Source organism: Carcharodon carcharias, chromosome 20, assembly GCF_017639515.1.
Source record: "Carcharodon carcharias isolate sCarCar2 chromosome 20, sCarCar2.pri, whole genome shotgun sequence".
In the NCBI taxonomy this organism is placed as follows: Eukaryota; Metazoa; Chordata; class Chondrichthyes; order Lamniformes; family Lamnidae; genus Carcharodon; species Carcharodon carcharias.
The window spans coordinates 40,014,785-40,035,428 of NC_054486.1; the positions used below are offsets into that span (position 1 = coordinate 40,014,785).

The window sequence follows — 20,644 nt, forward strand, 5'->3', positions numbered from 1 at the left end:
TCCCTCCATTGTAAGGAATATATCTTTACTTCTGTTGGACTGTGGATTAGAATTATAATGGCTGCAGTTTAAAGGACATGTCCACTGGAACAGGATGAGAGATGTATACAATGTTGCAGTCTTGGAACAGAGCGGGCCATGAAAGACAGGATGGTGCCAGAAAGGAGTCCTGGACCAAGGGAGCTGCCTGTCAACAGCATTTTAATTGGCTCCTGACCAGGTGACCAGGGTAACAGTGCAGCAGAAAGTTCCTGGCCTGCAGAGAGAAAACATCTAAAATCTCTCTTCCTTCCATCTCTATAACCTGCTTTCTCTCTGAGGAAACTCCTGTAAAAAGAAAAAAAGGGAAAACTACTGTTAGAGACGTTGGAAAGCAAGTTCTCAACCAGTGAACTAGATACTGAAAGTGCTGGAAGATCGCCTCGTGTCATCAACAAGAACTGAAAGGAATTTGGAAAGCATCAATCAAAATCAACCCATCAAATCTTGTACTCCGGAATTGGTCCTATTGAACTGTTTTATCCCACCCTTAAAATCCATGTTTTTGTATGTCTTATGTGTCTTGTATGTATGTGTATAGGGATTTAAGAAGGGGAAGAGTTTAAGTTATAGAGTTAGAAATTTGCAGTTCATATTTCTTTCTTTTGTCACTGGTTAACGAGAGTTTGTTCAATAAACAGTTATTTACTTATTAAGTTTACAAACCTGGTGCTCGTATTCTGTTAACCTAAATTAAACAGTTAGGTAGAATTGGGGCAATCTGGTGGTTTGGTCAAACTTTTCACATTTGTCACAGCTTGGGGAACAATGGGGCTTGATATTGCAGCGCACTATCCCCAGTGAGTCGTGACACCATCATAAGATCAGAAGTGGGGATGGGATGTTCACTGATGATTGCACCATGTTCAGTACCATTTGCAGCTCCTCAGATACTGAAGCAGTCCTTGTCCATATACAGCAAGACCTGGACAACATTCAGGCTTGGACTGATAAGTGCCTGGTAACATTCGCTCCAGGCAAGTGCCAGGCAATGACCATCTCCAGTAAAGGCGAATCTAACCACCTTCCCTTGACATTCAATGGCATTACTATCGCTGAAACCCTCACTGTCAACACCCTGGGAGTTAATGTTGACAAAAATACTGAACTAGACCAAAACACTGGCTACAAGAGCAGGTCAGAGGCTGGAAGTTCTGTGGTGAATAATTCACCTCCTGACCCTCCAAAATATGTCCACCATCTGCAAGATACAAGTCAGGAGCCTGATGGAACACCCTCTACTTGCCTGGATGACTGCAGCTCCAACAATACTCTCAAGAATCTCGACACCGTCCAGGACAAAGCAAAGCACTTGATTGACACTCCGTCCATAACCTTAAACCTCCATTTCCTCCACACACAATGGCAGCAGTGTGTACCATCTGCAAGATGCACAGCAGCAACTCTCCAAGATTCTTTCAACAGCACCTTCCAATCCCGCGACCTCTACAGCCTAGAAGAACGAGGATAGCAGATGCATGGAAATACCACCATCTGCAAGTTCCCCTCCAAACCACACATCAGCCTAATTTGGAATTATATCACTATTCCTTCACTGTCAGTGGGTCAAAACTCCCTATCTAACAGCACTGTGGGTGTACCTATACCACATGGACTGCAGCGATTCAAGAAAGCAGCTCACCACCACCTTCTCAAGGGCAATAAGGGATGGGCAGCAAATGCTGGCCTGGCCAGTGAAGCCCACATTCTGTGAAAGGATAAAAAATTTCACTAGTCACAGCTTGCCAATTTATTCCTACTCCCTGCTGTTAACCAATCTCAATTCATGCTAAAATATTACCTCCAATTCAATGAGCTGGGTGTGGCATTTTCTTTTATAACTTTTCTGTGAAGAACCTTGGGATGTTGTGTTATGTTAAAGGCACTAAATAAATCAACCTGTTTCATTGGTGATCTTTTCCATTATTAATACTTTTCAAAAGACACAAACCAGTAGAAAATATTGCTTTACGAAATTATGGGCAGTAACTTCCAATGGAGTGGCAATTGAGTTGGATAGCCACTCTGCTCAAAAGTTCTTAACTCAAAATCCAAGCAATCCGATCTCTCCTGACCTTCGACTCAAGCTGGGCAAGATCTTTGCTGTGCAGCGCGTACCCTGGGCCGAGCGTCAAGGACTGTAGAGTCACAGGTAAGTAAGCCACACCCCCTTTTTACAGCCAGTTTTAGAGGTTGTAGTGTGGGGGGAGATCAGGCTGGGCCTTAGGGAGGGATCCTGGGTGGGGGCGTGGTTTGAGGTGGGAGGGTGTGTTGGGTCGGGCCTGGCAGCGGGCGGGGGGGGGGGGGGGCAGTGGTTGGCAGTCAGGTCTGGTGCTGTTGGAGGGGTGGGGGGAATCTTTTGGGTTGAGGAGTTCCTGTCGGGGGTGTATTCCCTCAGGAGTGGGGGCTGTGCCATGGTGGGGGTTAGTTGTGGGTGGGTGGGGGAGGGGTTCATGGGGGGTGGAGGTAGAGGGGACATCCTGGAGGTTCCGGGGTGTGAGGGAAGCCTCATGTGGGGCTGGTCTGGGTCTGTACAATAGCTATCCAGAAGCAAGAAGTAGTTTTAATTTGTCTATCTTTTTCTGGGCAACTATTGATGTAACACAGCCTGAACCATCCCAATTTTGTGATTTAAATCACATTTTCGGATGGTTCCCAGTGCAGGACAATTGCCCATGGGAAGTTTGCACTTCCCAGGCAATTGGTGTGCAAACCTTCCCTGGGAACTTCTTGGGGAGGGGGTCCCCAGTGCATCTTTGGAGTACTGCCCAAGTACGACGCTCTGAAGCTCAGAGGTTAAAGCACAATATCACATGTTGTTATATCAGGTATTCTGAATTGCCTCAATTAGTTATGAATATGAATTGTTTCTAATGACAGTTTTTCTCGGTGCCTCATTTGCTGCACTCTTGCCAGCCAGAAAAATTAATATGCAACATTTTTGATCTGTTACATACTTAGCTTAAAAAACTTGTTCCTCAGTCCCAACATCTCTGCTAGAATTTGACCTAGGCCCTTCCTTTTTACCAGAAACTGATGAGTGCTTGCCAACAATCAAAATTTTGTTTTCATTTGATTAATATGCATATGCAAATTAAAGTCCATTTTAAATCTGCATCCCTACTTCTATAATGAAGCAACATGAGGAATGTTTACTATGGTTATAAAGAAATGATCAGAAAATAAGTGTTTCAGCTATTTATGACAGCAATCTCATCTCACCCTTGGTGCAGGAGTGTATGGATGGTAGATTTCTGAAAATTTTAATCAAGGTATTAAGTAATGCAATAACTTGGATTTAGTAATGTAAATTTCCAGGTGACATCAATGAATTAGTGAAAATCACAACCATATGGGGAATGTAGAGCAGAAAAAACTTAACTAGCAGCCATGATTGTCCAACAACTTAATCATCCCGTACATCTGTAATCTATTAAAGGTTTATGTCTGCACACATTTATGCCCTACAAAACCTTGGGCAGAATCTTTGGCTCGCCCAGGTGTAAAATGACATACAGTGACATCAGGCGTGTGTCTCGACGGCACCTCGCGTCATTCAGATTTTCAGTTTGGCGGGCACGCACCCGAGTCGGCTGCATGCCAGCCGAACTGTCAAAGGCCTATTAATGCCAGTTAACTATCAATTAAAACAATAAACTGAGCTGCCCATCCAACCTTAAGATAAGCAGGCGGCCTTCGTGTTTTTCATGGAACCTCATCCACAGGCAGGATGAAGCTTCATGAAGGTTTTTAAAGGTTTGAAAAAATTAAAGTTTCACATGAGGGGACATGTCCCAAAATTTTATTTTTCCTTTATTAACATTTTTTAAACTTAAATTAATCTCCCTGAAGCAGCTCTGTGCCTCAGGGAGATTTCTGCGCTCTTTCACGAGCGTGCGCGAAAGAGCACAGTCCCCGACTCAGACAACACCCCCCACTCCGGCCCACACAAGTAGTGCTCAGTGCTTCCAGGCACACGTCACAGTGGGCTGGCTTTAATTGGCCCACCCACGTAAAATGGTGGCACCCAGCCGATCGTGGCGGCGATCGGCTGCACGCACGCCCGTACCCGCTCCCACACAATCCCCCTCCAACAGGAAGAAAATTCTCCCCCTTATTTTGTTTGTCCCTGTTTTCTCAGCTTTTTTAATGATAGGAATCATCCATGCACACTGGTTTTGTTGCAGTGCAGTCACACCAGTTTTAAGGCTATAACACCTCAGCCCTAACTACAAAGAAACACCTATGAGCCAATGCTATTTCTCTGCTTCCTAAATTTCCTAGTTCTGCTACTTAACTATAGACAATATAAAACCAGTATTGATATTAATTTAAAGATGATTTATAATTTTAAAATGGGGACTGAATTATGTCTTGCACACCCCGCACCATTTATTCTTCACCTTCTAATGCCACTTCTTCAGAAGACTTAACTGCCTGAGGAATTATCCAGTGTTTATCTTTCTAAATAAACTCTACCATTTGTTTCATTGACATTTCCCCAATCCTTATAAATAGCACAATCTACTAAGAATAAAATTTCACTGACACAACTTAATTTCAGGCTATTTTGCATACTTGCAGGAAAATCTGCCATTCAAACTACCAGTAGAAATAACCTGGTTTTATTGTTATTTATTGCTCTCACAACAGTGATTGCGGAATTGTTAGTTTTTTTAAATTGTTCATTTTTTTAAATTGTCCGTTCGTGGGATGTGGACACCGCTGGCTAGGCCAGCATTTATTTTCCATCCCAATTTGCCCTTGAAAAGATGATGCTTTCTTGAACTCCTGCAATTCATGCATTGTAGGAACACCTACAGTGCTGTTAGGGAGGGTTATACTGGGTGTTCATATACTGGTTATGTGATATTGTTGTAGCTTTGAAAAATCATGCTACTTTAATCCACTTGCATGCTCTCATTCATTGAGGGAGCAGTGGTTCTTCCTATAGATTATATTTTAGAAAAGCTATTTATTGCACAAAGTTTGACTCCAAGCATTCTACCTGTTCCTGCACATGATCAAGTTGTCTATATAACAGTTACTGTACTGCAAAAGCTAATTCAAAATGTGCATTTGATAGTCTTAAGAGACATTTCTGAAACAAGATAAAGCATTACATAACTGAAAGGCTTCCTTATATTTTCCTTTCTCTCTCTCTCTCTCCACCCTCCCCTCAGCAACCTACAACTCCATACATATTTTATTGTGAAATAAATAAATTATCTCATAGACACCTGAGAGATGCATGATAACCATCATTTCTACATAACCAGATAGGTTGGAAGTAGCGACCCATGAATGGATTAGGGTCAGCCTTTCGTTGTTTTGAAATTTGTTTGTATTATTTTAATTCGAATTAATGTTTTTTGTTTAATGATATAAACTGCATCTTGCCTCCTTTCAGAAATGCATTGTTACTATATTAAAATTCCATTAAGAAGAATTTGAAGTTAACTATCCCACAAGTGCAACATATATGAGTTGCTGTCGAGTTGCTTTTTATTTTTTTAGATGGAAATTTCTCTTTTTTAGAAAGTGCAATGTACTCTACTAATTTAATATCTGTCTTACTTAAAGCTCTCTCCCTGAATTGCTTCAGAAAAAAAGACTCATTGATCTTCATACAAATGTGGCAACAGCTGTTTTGGAGCACATTAAGGTATAATCCTTTTTGCATTTTCACTTTGTGATGATTTCACCATCAAATTCTTTTATGTCGAATAATTAGATTTCTAATTCTGTCCCTGCTTGAAATGTTTCATCAGTCAACAGTTTGTGTAACCAGAATGGTCACCATCTCAATACCTCTCCATTTGAATGAGCCAAAGAATAGATTCTCCATAATTGTTCCACTGTAAAAGTTGTTTTGATATTCAAATCTTTTTACTAGATATGTGGTGTCCTCTGGTGTATAAAATTCTCAAATTCAAAAAGAAGTAGATTGTGTTCCAATTTAAGGCCAACTGTGGTTACAGTTTTATGGAGAATTGACCAGGGTGGCTTACAACATTGTCTTTTCATCCCAAGTCCTGGTTTTGAATCCAGTTCAGGCTACTGAAATGGAAGTCTTCCTCCTCCCATGGCCATCAAAGCTCCATGTGAAATAAAGTAGGGCAACCTTAATTTTTTCCCCTGTCTTTGTATAAATTTATTGTACCAAATGGCCCATAATTCAGAACTAAATTGGCAATCTCACCTCAAGAGGCTAGATGACCAAATGGGGTTGTCATATTGGTGCAGAAAATTCAGTTTAAGGCACTGTGTTGGTCCTGAATACAAGGAACTTTAGTTCATATTGTAACTGACATTGGTTGACTTAATGCTGATATTAGGTGCAAAATATAGGAAATGCTTCATTCCCAATACTCATATCTCCATCTTCGTCACAGGAAAACTAATAGAATTGATAAATGAATGATATGAATGAAATAATTACTGTTATTTATTATTGCTGGTTTCATTACAACTGACATTTTTCCACATTCTTTGAATTCTGCTAATACAAAGGAAATTTTGTTCTCATTTTGTGCTTATCATATCAGAGCCAAAGTTGATTAACTTGGACATAATTGTTTTGAGCTTACTTCATGGTGATGTATAGTTCCTGAATGATTAACACGGCTTAATACTGTGGACATTTCCCCCCCCTTGTTGTCTACTGAGCAACTTGCATTGTCTTCAATCTAAGCTTTTGAAACTTCCATGGCCACTGCCATGATCTGTAATCCACTGATATATGTACCTTCTAGCAAGCATAAGTGAGCCACATTGTGAGCTTGACTGATGACCTTAAATTGGTTGTTAGTGTAATTCTTTGCACACTTGGGATTGTTCAGTCGGTGCTGTCCAGTTGTGGCAGTTTCCTGTTAGTGGAGAATACAATTTGTGTTGTTACTACATAGTAGCAGTGTGAAATGGCTAGCTTCACCTGAAACACATGATTTTCTTCCCTGTCCTCCGACTGAATGGTATTTGTCAACTCCATCTGTCACTAATGGCCAAGCTAGAAATCACCAAACCTCATCAGCTGATATGAGCAAGTACTGTAACTTTCCAATGGAACTACAGGATAATTCCTGTAAAATGATTAATGCAATTGCAGCCTTTGGAGCACAAACTGTGCCCAGGCATTGTCTTGGATCATTTACTAATCTTTGTGTCAAAAGGAACCAAGAAATAAATGTTTTTTTGGATTTTGGCAGCTAATTTGATATAAAGGATTGGGAAACGTTTTTGGAAATCTGTTGTAACAGTTGTATTATAAATAAAACCTATCCATTTTTCTGAAGATATTCTAAGCAGCTAACAACAACAACTTGGTATTTATATGGCACATCCAAGCTAGTAAAACATTCCAAGACACCACAGGAGTGTTATCAAACAAAATTTGATACTAAGATGATATTGCGGTAGGTGGCCAAAAGGAGGAAAGAAAGGTAGAGAGGCAGAGAAGTTTAAGAGGGGAATTCCAGACCTTAGGGCCTTGGCAGCTGAAGGCACAGCCGCCAATGTTGAAGCAATTAAAATCTAACGAGCTCCCTTTCCTTGATGTCCTAGTTGAGAAATCCACTAATGGGTTCTCTTCCACTGACTACTGTAAGCCTATGTTCACTGGTCATAGAAACATAGAAACTAGGAGCAGGATTAGGCATTCGGCCCTTCAAGCCTGCTCCGCCATTCATTATCATCATGGGATTTCTACAGCTCCACACGATATAAAATATGTATTATCAGCAGCCTCATAAATAGGATCCGAGCCAGTTGCTCACTGTGCAAGCTTGCCAAAATAGGGCACATCAAAGCTATCCTGCCGGATAATAGCTACACTGATCAGGTCATTGCTCGCTATATACCCTGCAAGCTCATGAATACGCATAAGGCTGCCACTTTTGGTTGTGAAAAATGTCCTACCTACCCCAAATTACCCTGGAAGTGTAAGGTGTCTCAAAATTTGAGCAACAGGTGAAACTAGCCATTTCACACTGCTCCTATGTAGTAGCAACACAATTTGTATTCTCCACTAACAGGAAACTGCCGCTATTGGACCACACTGACTGAACAATCCCGACTCCGCCAAGAATTACACTAACAACCAATTTAAGGTTATCAATCAAGCTCGCAATGTGGCTCACTTATGCTTGTTAGAAGGTATATATTCATATGCAGCTCCCTACCCTATGCAAACAGAATGAATATGCCCAAGCATTGCACTTTTTTCAATTAAATAAAAGCATGGGCGATAACGGTTCCCTGGTGCATTCCCTATGAGAATGCCTCAACCAATTACAGTTGACTTGCTGACCATTCAGCACCCTTTTCTCATGCAGTATAAATTGTTGCTTCCTTTGAAACTTGGCATTCTTGCATCTGTCCTGATGAGTGTAAGGCAAAGAGCTTTGACATGTCTTTTTTCAGTAATACTCAAAATAGAATATATTTAAGAAGCCTGAATTGGACATGTGCCTGATAACTTAGAGGATATTGTAATGCTGGAGGAGGTTACAGAGGTAGAGAGGATCAAGGCCATGGAGCGACTTGAAAACAAGAGTGAAAATTTTTAAATCAATGTGTTGCCTAAATGGGAGCCAATTAGGCCAGTACACAAAGGGGTAATAGGTGAACAGGACTTAGTGCGAATTAGGCCACGGGCAGAAAAATTTTGGATCGCCTCAAATTTACGGAGAGTAGAACATGGGAGCCAGCCAAGAGTGAACTGGAGTAGTCAAGTCTAGAAGCAAAAAGGTATAGATATGATTCTGAGATGAGCTTCCCAACCACACATCTGTGCGTCACCGTGACTGCCTATCGTACCTTTATAACACCGCCCATCTCTACTCCTGCCTCAGCTCATGTGCTGTTGCAATTCTTAGCTACATTATCTCTAGATTTGACCATTCCATTGCATTTTTTAACCAGCCTTCCATGCTCTACCCTCTGTAAATTTGAGGTTGTTTAAAACTCCACTGTCTGAGTCCTAACTGGCATTCACCATTGTGTTTAATGCGCCACCTGATAACTGATAACAGTGACACCTTGATTTTGAAATTATTATCCTTGTTTTCAAAGCCCCCCATTGCCCCTCATCTCCCTAACTCTATAATCTCTTCCAGCCTCACAAGCCCTCAAGATATTATGCGTTCCTCTAATTTTGGGCCCTGTGCATCACTGATTTTAATTGCTCCACCATCAGTGGCTGTCTCTTCAGCCTCTTAGGCTTAATGCTCTGGAATTCCCTCCCTAAGCCTTGTCCTCTCTTTTCTTATGGATGAAGGAAAGGAATCTGCTTTGTCTATGTTTTTTTTAATAGGCTGCACAATGCTCTCTTCCTAATAGATTAAAAATTAGCGAAGATAAGCTGAGGCTGGCAGAGTTGTTGTTACAGAGGTGAAAATTGGTGTTCTTAGCGATATGTTATAAAGTTATTACTTTGAAGACCTGGTTTCTAATTGTTAGGCCATAATGTGAATGACCTGTGGAAAGAAAGAAATTGGTCAGCTAAGGATCACTTCTTCTGTTTTGTTGAAGTGTTGGTTCCTCGTTTATACAAGGAAAGGAATCAACTTTGTCCATGTTTTTTTTAATAGGCTGCACAGTGTTCTCTTCCTAATGGGTTAAAAATAGCTACTGGATAAAAGAAGGTTTTAATTTTGTTGGGGAGGGGGAGGCTGAGCTTTGCGAGCAAGAGGAAAAAATTGAAATAAATAACTGAGTTCAATAATTGAAAAAGGGATAAAAAGCAATCTTCACAATTTTTCTGATGACTTCCCAAAGGCTTATTGATGTGACATTAAATCTTGTAGACTAGCGAGGGTGCATGGTCACATCCCTAATTTGTGCACAGTTGGATGATCTCAGCCAGGGCAAAGGTGGGAACATTACCATTGACCTCTGTTTCCTTGACTGGCTAGAAGAAAATTAAGCTGGGATTCCGCGTCTTTAATACTATCCATTGATCCCTACAGCAAGGTGTGGTTTTTTGTTGAGGAATGCAGAATTCTATTATTGAGATACTTTGTTCTTATTACCAGTCCGTGCTCCAAACTGCAAGAGCTACCAGTGCCTGCCCCTGCGTTGCTGTATGTAGCAAAGGAGTGACGATAGCTTCGGGAGGAGGCTCACCAGCTCTCTTGACTCCTCCACATCTCTAAATTGACAGACTGCTTGCTTGGCATCCAGTAGTGGATGAACAGAAATTTTCTCCCACCAAATATTAGGAAGACCAAAACCATCGTCATCAGTCCTTGCCACAAGCTCTGTTCCTCTCCCTGTCTGAAGCTGAAGCAGACTATTTGCAACCATAGCGTCATATTTGATCCTGAGTTAAGCTTCCCAACCACACAGCTGTGCATCAACCTGACTTCCTATTTTCACCTCTGTAACACCACCCATTTCTATCCCTGCCTCAGCTCATTCGCTGTTGTAATTCTCAGCTACGTTACCTCTAGATTTGACTGTTCCATTGCATTTTTCTGGCCAGCCTTCCATGTTCTACCTTCTGTAAATTTGAGTTCATCTAAAACTCTACTGTCTGAATCCTAACTGGCATTCCCCCATGCTTGATGCAGCACCTGTATGCTCAGTGACACCTTGATTTTGCAGTTATTATCTTTGTTTTCAAATCCCTCCATTGTCTCTTATCTCCCTAACTCTATAATCACCTTCAGCCCCACAAGCCCTCAAGATATTATGCACTCCTCTAATTTTGGCCCCTGTGCAACACTGATTTTAATTGCTCCACCATCAGTGGTTGTAAGCTTGGCCTAAATAGCCAAGTGGTTATGGTACTGGGTTTGTAACCCCAAGATCAAGAGTTCAAATCTCACAATGGCAAACTATGGTCACTAATATCAGTGGTTGTCTCTTCAGCTTCCCAGGCTGAATGCTCTGGAATTCCCTCCTTAAACCTTGCCCTCTCTTTTCTCTTTTAAGATGGCCCTTAAAAGCTACCCTTTGAACCAAGCTTTTGGTCATCCGGCCTAAAATGTCATTGTGGTCTTGATGTCAAGTTTTGTTTTATAACATTCCTCCAAAATGCCTTGGGACAGTTTATCATGTTAAAGGTGGTAATGCAAGTTGTTGTTGGAATTACTTTTGACTGCTTCTTCAACTTCTTTCAATCATTTGGATCCTGAGCTGTCTTTGGTCAACAAAATGCTGTTTGCGAGAAAATCTGTTAAATATCATATCCCAAAAAAAAGCAACACCATCTGATACAGTTTAAAGACTTATGTGCAGCCAGGCTAAACACAATGTGTTCCCTGGGCTTCCTGATGAGCAGCTGTTTACTTATGTAAGCTGATCTATTCTTAGCCTTTTGGCAACACAGTGTCATTCCTATACCTCAATAATCTCCATTTGTTTCTATCATTTTCTAGCATTTCTGAGTAGTGGGAGTCTTAAGTTCCACTGTTTGAATTTGAACCCCTCTACCGAACATGTGTTATGAGAAGAGATTGGGCTGGCTAGGCCTGTATTGACTGGTGTTTAGAAGAACGAGAGGAGATCTCATCGAAACGTATAAAATTCTGACATGGATGGACAGACTGGATGCAGGGAGGACACTTCCTCTGGCTGGGGGGCCTAGAACAAGGGGTCACAGTCTCAGGATATGGGGTAGACCATTTAGTAGTGAGAAAAGGAGAAGCTTCTTCACTCAGAGGGTGGCACCACAAAAGGCCAAGTGGAGGCCAAGTTACTGAATATATTTAAGAAAATGGATAGACTTCTGGACTCTAAAGGCGCCAAGGGGTATGGGGATAACACATGAGTACGGTATTGAGATAGAGGATCACCCATTGAATGGCAGAGCAGGCTCGAAGGGTCGAATTTTTTTTTATTTGTTCATGGGATGTGGGCATCGCTGGCTAGGCCAGCATTTATTGCCCACCCCTAATTACCCTTGTTCAGAGGAAATTTATTAATGTCAACCACATGGCTGTGGGTCTGGAGTCACATGTAGACCAGACTAGGTAAAGACAGCAGATTTCCTTCCCTAAAGGATATTAGTGAACCAGATGGGTTTTTGCAACAATCAACAATGGTTTCTTGTCGAATTTTATCGGATTCAAATTTCAACATCTGCCATGGTGGGATTTGAACCCAAGTCCCCAGAGCATTACCCTGGGTCTCTGGAATATTAGTCCAGTGATGAGAAGACTATGCCACCATTTCCCCCTACTCCTCTTATTTTCTATGTTAACTTTGTAGATGCTTTCAAATTTTGAATAAAAATTGCACTTTTGCTTCCAGTTTCTTCTTGCCATTTTTTCTGTTTTCATGTTTCCTTTTCCTGCACTCAATCAATCCATATTCAATATTATATTTTTTGAGAAAGATCTTTGTGGTTCTGCTTAATCTGTAAAACTCCCCCTCCTGGCATCATTATCACCCAGGTTGTAGTTAAGTTTTTTGTGACCTTTACCTGGCACAAAATTATTTTCACGTAGCAGATCTTCTAGAAATTCTAAAGATGATAATGTTAATTTTCCTGATAGGCTCGAAAGTTGGATGTTTATTTTGAATACGAAGAAAAATTGATGAGCAAGTCCACGTTGGACAAATCCCTACTGGATATGATCTCTGATCCTGATGGTAACAATTAAATTTAAAATTAAAATCTGATCTAAATCAGATGTAAATACTTATTCTCAGCATTTTTCATAACATTTTAATTGATATTTTATTTAAATAATGCAGAATTACAAAATTATTTGCAGTAAATGCTATAGAAATGTTTTAACTACGGAACTCAAGAAATTTAAACTTTGCTCTGAAGAAAGTACGTATATACTCCTTTTTCATTAACTCCCAACATTTTATTACCTTACAGATTCCCTTTTTTCCAATTCTTCTAAGATATGCATGTCTTTTGAGAGGGTGAACAAGCAAGTGCATCAGAGCTCCTGAATATACCTATCAGATTCTTCCCTTTGCCTTCCTATAACAGCACGGCTGATATTAGGAAGTCAGTAGAGTCAGGGAATGAACTATATCCTTCCTTTCAGCAGCAGCCAATGTTGGTTTTACAGTGCACAGCACCACTGTATTGTCTAGCCAACACTGGCATGTCATTAAATGTTTTTCAAGCCCTAAATAGTAAATACTACAGTTGCTAATAATATAATTCTAGGAATTTACTTTGGGATTCTGAAGTGCATTAAAGTATTTGCTTTTCTTTTCTTTGCCTTAAATTGATTAATTAGCCTGGAGAGGTAGAAAAATACTTAGCAATTATGAATTAGTGAAAAATAAAATTGCCTAGGCATTTGAATCTCAATATATATTTAAGCAATTACTCCTAATGCACAGGCAAATTCATTTATGTGCAATACAGATTTTTTGGCAAAGTCCCCATCATTCTTCTATGCTGAAAAATGTTTTGCTTTCATTTTTATAGGAGGTACCCCTGAAGACAAAATGAGGCTGTTTATCATTTCCTACATCAGTTCACCACAGCCACCTTCAGAGGTCAGTTGTATTTGATTATTCAGCAGCTGGAAAAATTTTAATCCACTGACATTATTATGCAAAAAGGTGAATTACTGTTAGAATAATGGAAACCCTTCTATATACCTAAATACCTCTATTACGTGTCTCCTTAACCTTTGTTACTCTGTGGCTGTTGGATTTTTCTTCTTATGGCTGGTTAAGAAATTAAAAACAATGGGGCCAATATTTGTGACAAGTTCTGAATTTACAAAACTCACCATTTTACAAAATCAGAAGATAGTTAATGTTTTGTTGTGACCCTAAAATTACAGGCAAACTGTGGTCGAATACACTGCACAATAAATGGCAAATGTGCCAACACAGATCCCTTGGATTTCTCAGCAACCCACCTAGTCATCAGTAAACGCTGTCAGTCAACCAATCTCATTGAAACTCTGTCTTTCATGAGGGATTCCAGTCTTCACCTTCGAAGATGTAGCCTTGGAATTCTCTTCAAAAGTCACTCCGACTTGGACTGTCTCAGTAATGGCTCACTTGTGGGGTTTCAATCTCTTCGCCTGAGACTCCATTCCCCTGGATCCCTGAGTTTGCACTCCAGCACCAGCTCACAAGCACAATTTCAGCTCTCCAGCTGCACTGAGCAGGACACTACTGCTTCAAAGGGTTACCTTTGCACCAATAGCTTGCACTTCAGAATCGGCAATCTTCTACTGCCTCCTCATATCTCCTGGGCTTCTCCTGAGCCCTCATTACTTATTTGCTCCAATTGGAACAAGATAGGACACCTTTGCACTGATTCCTGAAAGTTATGTGGAAAGCTTGTAGGAGGGTACACCAGGTCAGTGCTGCAGACCAAGCTATGGCCCCGGCTGTAGTAGTAAGTCCTGGTTAAAGCACCAGTCTGGTTGCTGATCAGTTAAACAAGATCTCTGAGAGTGGAAAAGTGACTCCTTACTCCTCAAGTGAGATAGGTAAACCCGTAGTCATATTTAAGGATACAGAGGCCACTCAAACCTTTTTGCTAGGGAAAGGCATGACCTTTCCACCAGGGAGTGCATTGAACGCCAGTTGAACAGTTTCAGGGGAGAGTATATACCCATATCTTTGTATCGGGTGCACCTGGAGTGCGACCTGATGTCTGGCCTGGTAACTTTGGGGATTGTCCATAGTTTATCTGTGGGCGGGGTTGCCTTGCTCCCCAGAAATAATTCGGTGGGAATGAAGATAATGGCTTCCCAGGAAGTTTTAGAGAGACTAGGTGAGGTCAAGGAGTCAGAGCAGTTACAGGAAAAGTATCTGGGCATTTTCCCTGCCTGTGCAGTGAGCCGGTGGATGGCCAAACAAGCTGTCAATGGCTAAATTGGCACCACAAATGGATGACTCTGCCATCTGGTTATAGAGTCATAGAGGTCTACATCACAGAAAAACGCCCTTCGGCCCATCAAGTCTGTGCCGATCAAACAAGTATCTAACTATTCTAATCCCATTTTCCAGGACTAGGCCCATAGCCTTGTATGCCGTGGCATCGCAAGTGCACATCCAAATACTTCTCAAATGTTATGAGGATTTCTGCCTCTACCACCCTTTCAGGCAGTGAGTTCCAGATTCCCACCACTCTCTGGGTGAAAAATTTCTTCCTTACATTCCCTCTAAACCTCTTGCCCCTTACCTTAAATCTATGCCCTGTGGTTATTGATCCCTCCACCAAGGGGAAAGGTTCCTTCCTGTCTACCCTATCTATGCCCCTCATAGTCTTATGCACCTCAATCATGTCCCCACTCAATCTCCTATGCTCCAGGGAAAATAACCCCAATCTATCCAATCTCCTCTCATAGCTAAAACTCTCCAACCCAGACAACATCCTGGTAAATCTCCTCTGCACTCTTTCTAATGCAATCACATCCTTCCTATAATGCGGATTCCAGAACTGCATGCAATATTCTAACTGTGGCTCAAACAATGTTTTATACAGTTCCAGCATAACCTCCCTGCTCTTATATTCTATGCTTCGGCTAATAAAGGCAAGTATCCCATAGGCCTTCTTAACCACCTTATCTACCTGTCCTGCTGCCTTAAGGGACGGGTGGACATGCACACCAAGGTCCCTCTGATCCTCAGTACTTCCCAGGGTGCTACTATTTATCATGTACTCCCATGTCCTGTTTGTCCTGCCCCAGTGCATCACTTCACACTTATCCAGATTAAATTCCATTTGCCACTGATCAGCCCGTCTATATCTTCCTGTAATCTAAGGCTATCCTCCTCACTATTTACCACTCCACCAATTTTCATGTCATTCGTGAACTTACTGATCATTCAAGTCTAAGTCGTTTATATATACCACAAACAGCAAGGGACCCAACACCAATCCCTGGAATCCCACTGGACACAGGCATCCAGTCACAAAAACGCCCCTCAACCATCAGCCCCTGCTTCCTGCCACTCAGCCAATTCTGGATCCAATTTGCCAATTTACCTTGGATCCCATGGGCTCTTACCTTCATTATCAGTCTCCCATGCGGGACCTTATCAAAAGCCTTGCTGAAGTCCAAGTAGACTACGTCAAATGCTTTGCCCTCATCTACATACCTGGTCACCTCTTCGAAAAATTCAATCAAATTGGTCAGACGCCTTAACAAAACCATGCTGACTGTCCTTGATTAATCCCTGTCTCTCCAAGTGTAGATTAATTCTGTCCTTCAGAATTGCTTCCAATAGTTTCTCCACCACTGAGGTTAGACTGACTGGCCTATAGTTCCCTGGTTTATCCTTTCCTTCCTTCTTGAATAACGGTACCACATTGGCTGCCCTCCAGTCCTCTGGCACCTCTCCTGTGGCCAGAGAGGTATTGAAAATTATTGCCAGCACCCCTGCTATCTCCTTCCTTGCCTCACTCAACTGCCTGGGATATATTTCATCCAGACCACTTGGAACCTCCTCCCTTTCTATGTTAATTTCTTTGATTATATCACAGTCCTTCTGCCTGATTTCCATACACACATCATCCCTCTCACACGTGAACACCAACACAAAGTATACATTTAGAACCCTACCTATGTCTTCCAGCTCCACACACAAATTACCACTATGGTCCTTAATGGGCCCTACTCTTTCCCTTGTTATCCTCTTACCCTTAATGTACTTGTAAAATAACTTTGGATTTTCCTTTATTTTCCTTTATAAGCCCCCCCCCCCCCCCCCCCCCCCCCCCTACAGATTCTATACTCATCTAGGGCTTCCGCTGTTTTGAGCCCTTGGTATCTGTCATAAGCCTCCCTTATTCTCTTTATCCAATCCTGTATATCCCTTGACATCCTGGATTTGTTGGTCCCACCCTTTATCTTTACTGGAATATGTTGGTCCTGTACTCTCCCTATTTCCTTCTTGACTGAGTCCCATTGCTCTGGCGCAGATTTACCTAAGAGTAGCTGCTCCCAGTCCACTCTGGCCAAATCATATCTGATCTTATTAAAATCGGCCTTCCCCCAATTTAGAACTCTGATTTCTGGCCTATCCTTGTCCTTTTCCATAACAACCTTGAATCTAAAGGAATTGTGATCTGCAAAATGTTTCCCCACTGATACCTCAGATCAGGGCACCAATTTCATATCCAGAATTTTCTATGAACTCATGAGTAATCTAGCTATAATGCAGCGAAAGTCCTCAGCCATCAGCCACAGTCAGAAGAGGCTTTAGAACGGTACAATCAGACCCTCAAGACAATGATCAGGGCACACTGCTACGAGTACCTTCATGACTGGGACAAAGACTTTTCCTGCACTCCACCACCCCTCACCACCTTGTGCACTACCTTCAACCGCAGGGCAGCCCTCTCTCCTCTCCTCCCACCCCCCTGCCATTTGCCACCTGGAATTTGCCCTATGAGTCCACTGGCTTAGTCCCTTTGAATTAGTTTATGGACACGAGGTAAGAGGTCCCCTGAAACTAATCAAGGAAAGGTTCTTGGAGCAATGGGATGCATCTTCTATGTTAGACTGCATATCTGTGTTCTGGGAGCGGCTTCTGAGAGCCATTAACATGGCCCAGGAGCATCTTAAAACTTGATAGATAGTCATGAAATGATGAGCAGTCAAGCATGCCAAGACCCGAACATTTCAACCAGGGTGAACCACTGAAAGCCCGGCTCAGTGGCTCATATATCGTAGCAAAGAGGATTGGTGAGGTGAGTTATTTAATTGATAGTCCAGAAAAAAAAACAGGCTGTACCATATCAACATGCTGAAACAGTACCACAGCCGGGTGGAGGATAAGCAAGCGCAGGTCTGTAAGGTAGTAAGGAGGGATTGTGAGGATGAGGCAGAGTGAAGCCTGGACAATTGCCTGGTTAGCTAACACTGAACTGTTGGGGAGATTAGACACCACGGTCTCCTATTTAAACACAGAACAGAGAGGAGACCTGACAGGGCTGCTGACTGTGTTTAAAGGAACCTGTAGGGGAAAACCAGGATGCAGAGCCCTCGCCATACACGATGTGGATGTAGGAGAGATCTCTCTCTTAAAACAGCATCCTTATCACCTAGGTCCTGAGAAACTGGCCCAGATGAAAGCAGTAATCCAGTACATGTTGGAAAACAGTCTGATTGAACCCAGTCAAAGTAGCTGGAGTTTCCCAGTCATGCTAGTGCCGATGGTTCAACTAGGCTTTGCATTGATGACAGAAAGGTGAATGTAATGATCAGGGTGGAGTGTATCATGATGACTCACTAGTATCCAGTGATGACTGGAAGGACCACTTGGAACTGCTGGAAGCCATTTTTGGAAGATTACAGTCAGCTGATTTAGTAGTAAATCTTGCAAAGAGCAAGTTTGGAAAAGCACGGGTAACCTAGGGATAAAGTCGGTCAGGGACAGGTATAGCCAAAAATAGCAAAAGTGCAGGCGTTGATGGACTTGCCCCACCCCCAAGACTAAACGAGAAATCATGTGGGTTTTGGTGATGTGTGGCTTCTACTGCAAGTTTGTCCCAAACTTCAGCACTATAGACGCCCCACTGATGGATTTGTTACAGACAAAAACAGAGGTAGTCAGGGGAGTGCCGAGCAGCTTTTAAGAGGTTGGAAGCCATCTTAATCAATAAACTGATGCTGGCCACCCCAAACTTCAATAAGCCCTTCAAAGTAGCTATTGATGCTAACAAAAACAAAAATAGCTGGAAAAACTCAGCAGGTCTGACAGTATCTGTGGAGATGAAGACAGAGTTAATGTTTCGAGTATGAAGAGTCATACGGACTCGAAACGTTAACTCTGTCTTCCTTTCCATAGATGCTGTCAGACCTGCTGAGCTTTTCCAGCTATTTTTGTTTTTATTTCAGATTTCCAGCATCCGCAATATTTTGTTTTTATCTTAGCTATTGATGCTAATGACCTCCAACATGATGGATTGCACATAAAGAGGTCATTGGGGTACTCCTTAAGAAAGTTAAATTTATACCAAAAGAGAGAGTGCATTGTGGAGAAGGAAACCCTGGGACTATTACTGTCTCTTAAACTCTGAAGTATATGTCTGCCAAGGATACAGGAAGACCTCAGTATATACTGACCACAACCCAGTAACCTTTGTGGAAAAATTCAAAACCCAGAACGCCAGGCTGTTTTAGTGCTGTTTGCTATTACGGCCCTATCACTTATAGATCATCCACATTGCAGGAAGAAGCAATGGGCGGAACTTTCCGTACCCACTGATGTTGGGCATGTTTGGTGCCATGAGCGGACTATATGGCAAGAAGGCCAGAAATCAGTTTCACAACGTTGTGAAACGAGTTTGCGATTTTCCGCTCAGCCTGTTGATGGCAGGCATGTTTCCTATCATCAGACGTTGGGAACTTCATTGCAATACATCCGCATGTCATTGTAAGGCCAGCCCACCGGAACAATACTGCTAGATCGTCCACCCCAATCACGCCAACGTGTTTCGTAACAGTGTATATAAGGCATACACTTAGCAGGCTGCACTTCGAGGGGAACTCAGAGGTGAATGCACAGTAATGTTGTGCAACACTAGCCAGAGTCGCCTTTTGGACTTGAGGCATGTTGGGAGTGGGGGTTGGGTTGGTGCTAGGGCTGTCCTGTGGTTGAAGGCAGTGCACAAGAAGGTAAGGGTTGGAGTGGAGGGAAGCAGCCATGCATTTGGGAAACTATATCCATTCCTCTACAGCTGGGACAATTCAGACACAGCCACAGTGATGTGTTTGGAGCCAGGTCTTTAGCTTATCTGCCCATTCATGCAATGTAGTGGCATGAAAGTGCCACAAAGTGCTCCAGAACTTTTCATCCCTCAGGCACAGACAACAGATTAATGAGCATTTTAGTGGACTGCAGAACAGTTGGACGATTGGGCACGTTGCACAATCTCCTTGCTAAAGCTGGCCGTGGAGTGATCACTTGGTGGAGGTGCTCATAGCCCCTTAGAAGTTATCATCAGGTTTGGACCAGCCCCTTCCTTGGTTAAAGCCAACAGTGCAGCCTTGTAGTGCAGATTAGGAGATTGTCTGTACCTGAGCTGAGAGCACAGTATGCAGTCCAATGGGCAAAGCTGCCGCCAATTGGTCAGGTGGAGTGGGGCGGAGGTGGATAGCCATGCAGCGCACTAATCTCTGGCTGTCCAAATGGCAGCCAGCAGTCTCCAGGATGTGTTAAGGGGCCTTCAGACATAACCGAGAGGTTCTTGGTACACCCAAACTAGCTCACGCATCTCTCACATCCTGCAGGAGGGGTACAACAGGTGAGCTCGCTGTATGCCTCATGGAGTACCAAGAGCGAACTCAACAGAGAAGAGAGCGACGGAGGTGCCTGGCTGCTCAGAGGGAGGAACAACATCCTCAGGAAGATGGGGCGGCTGGGGCTCAAGCACACGTCGCTGAAGAGTCACAGCGAGATGTCGCTGGTCAGGCCTAGCTAGACTCAGGGCATATAGACGCTGCCTTTCATTCCTGAAGATGACTGAGAACCAGTGTTGCTGAAGACTGCGAATGTCTAGGGAACTGGTCCAGCTACTTCAGGATTTGGCGCCACGGGGACATGGAGGGTATCCACTGCCAGTGGCTGTGAAAGTGACTGTGGCCCTCAATTTTTGCAGTGTTCAATTTCTACGCCAGTGGCTCCTTTCAGAGCTCCTCAGGTCACCTCTGTG

At 42.6% G+C, this 20,644-nt stretch overlaps 1 protein-coding gene across 4 annotated transcripts in view; it reads left to right on the plus strand.

Annotated features, from left to right (window-relative positions):
* The window catches only part of scfd1 (sec1 family domain containing 1), a 247,864-nt gene that overhangs the window by 111,859 nt on the left and 115,361 nt on the right, over positions 1 to 20,644 (plus strand). For all 4 annotated transcript variants that reach the window (XM_041214893.1, XM_041214895.1, XM_041214894.1 and 1 more), the window contains exons 14-16: positions 5,623 to 5,704; positions 12,540 to 12,636; positions 13,442 to 13,512. In XM_041214893.1, the coding sequence (XP_041070827.1) occupies positions 5,623 to 5,704; positions 12,540 to 12,636; positions 13,442 to 13,512 (250 nt within the window). The remainder of the gene's footprint in view (positions 1 to 5,622; positions 5,705 to 12,539; positions 12,637 to 13,441; positions 13,513 to 20,644) is intronic.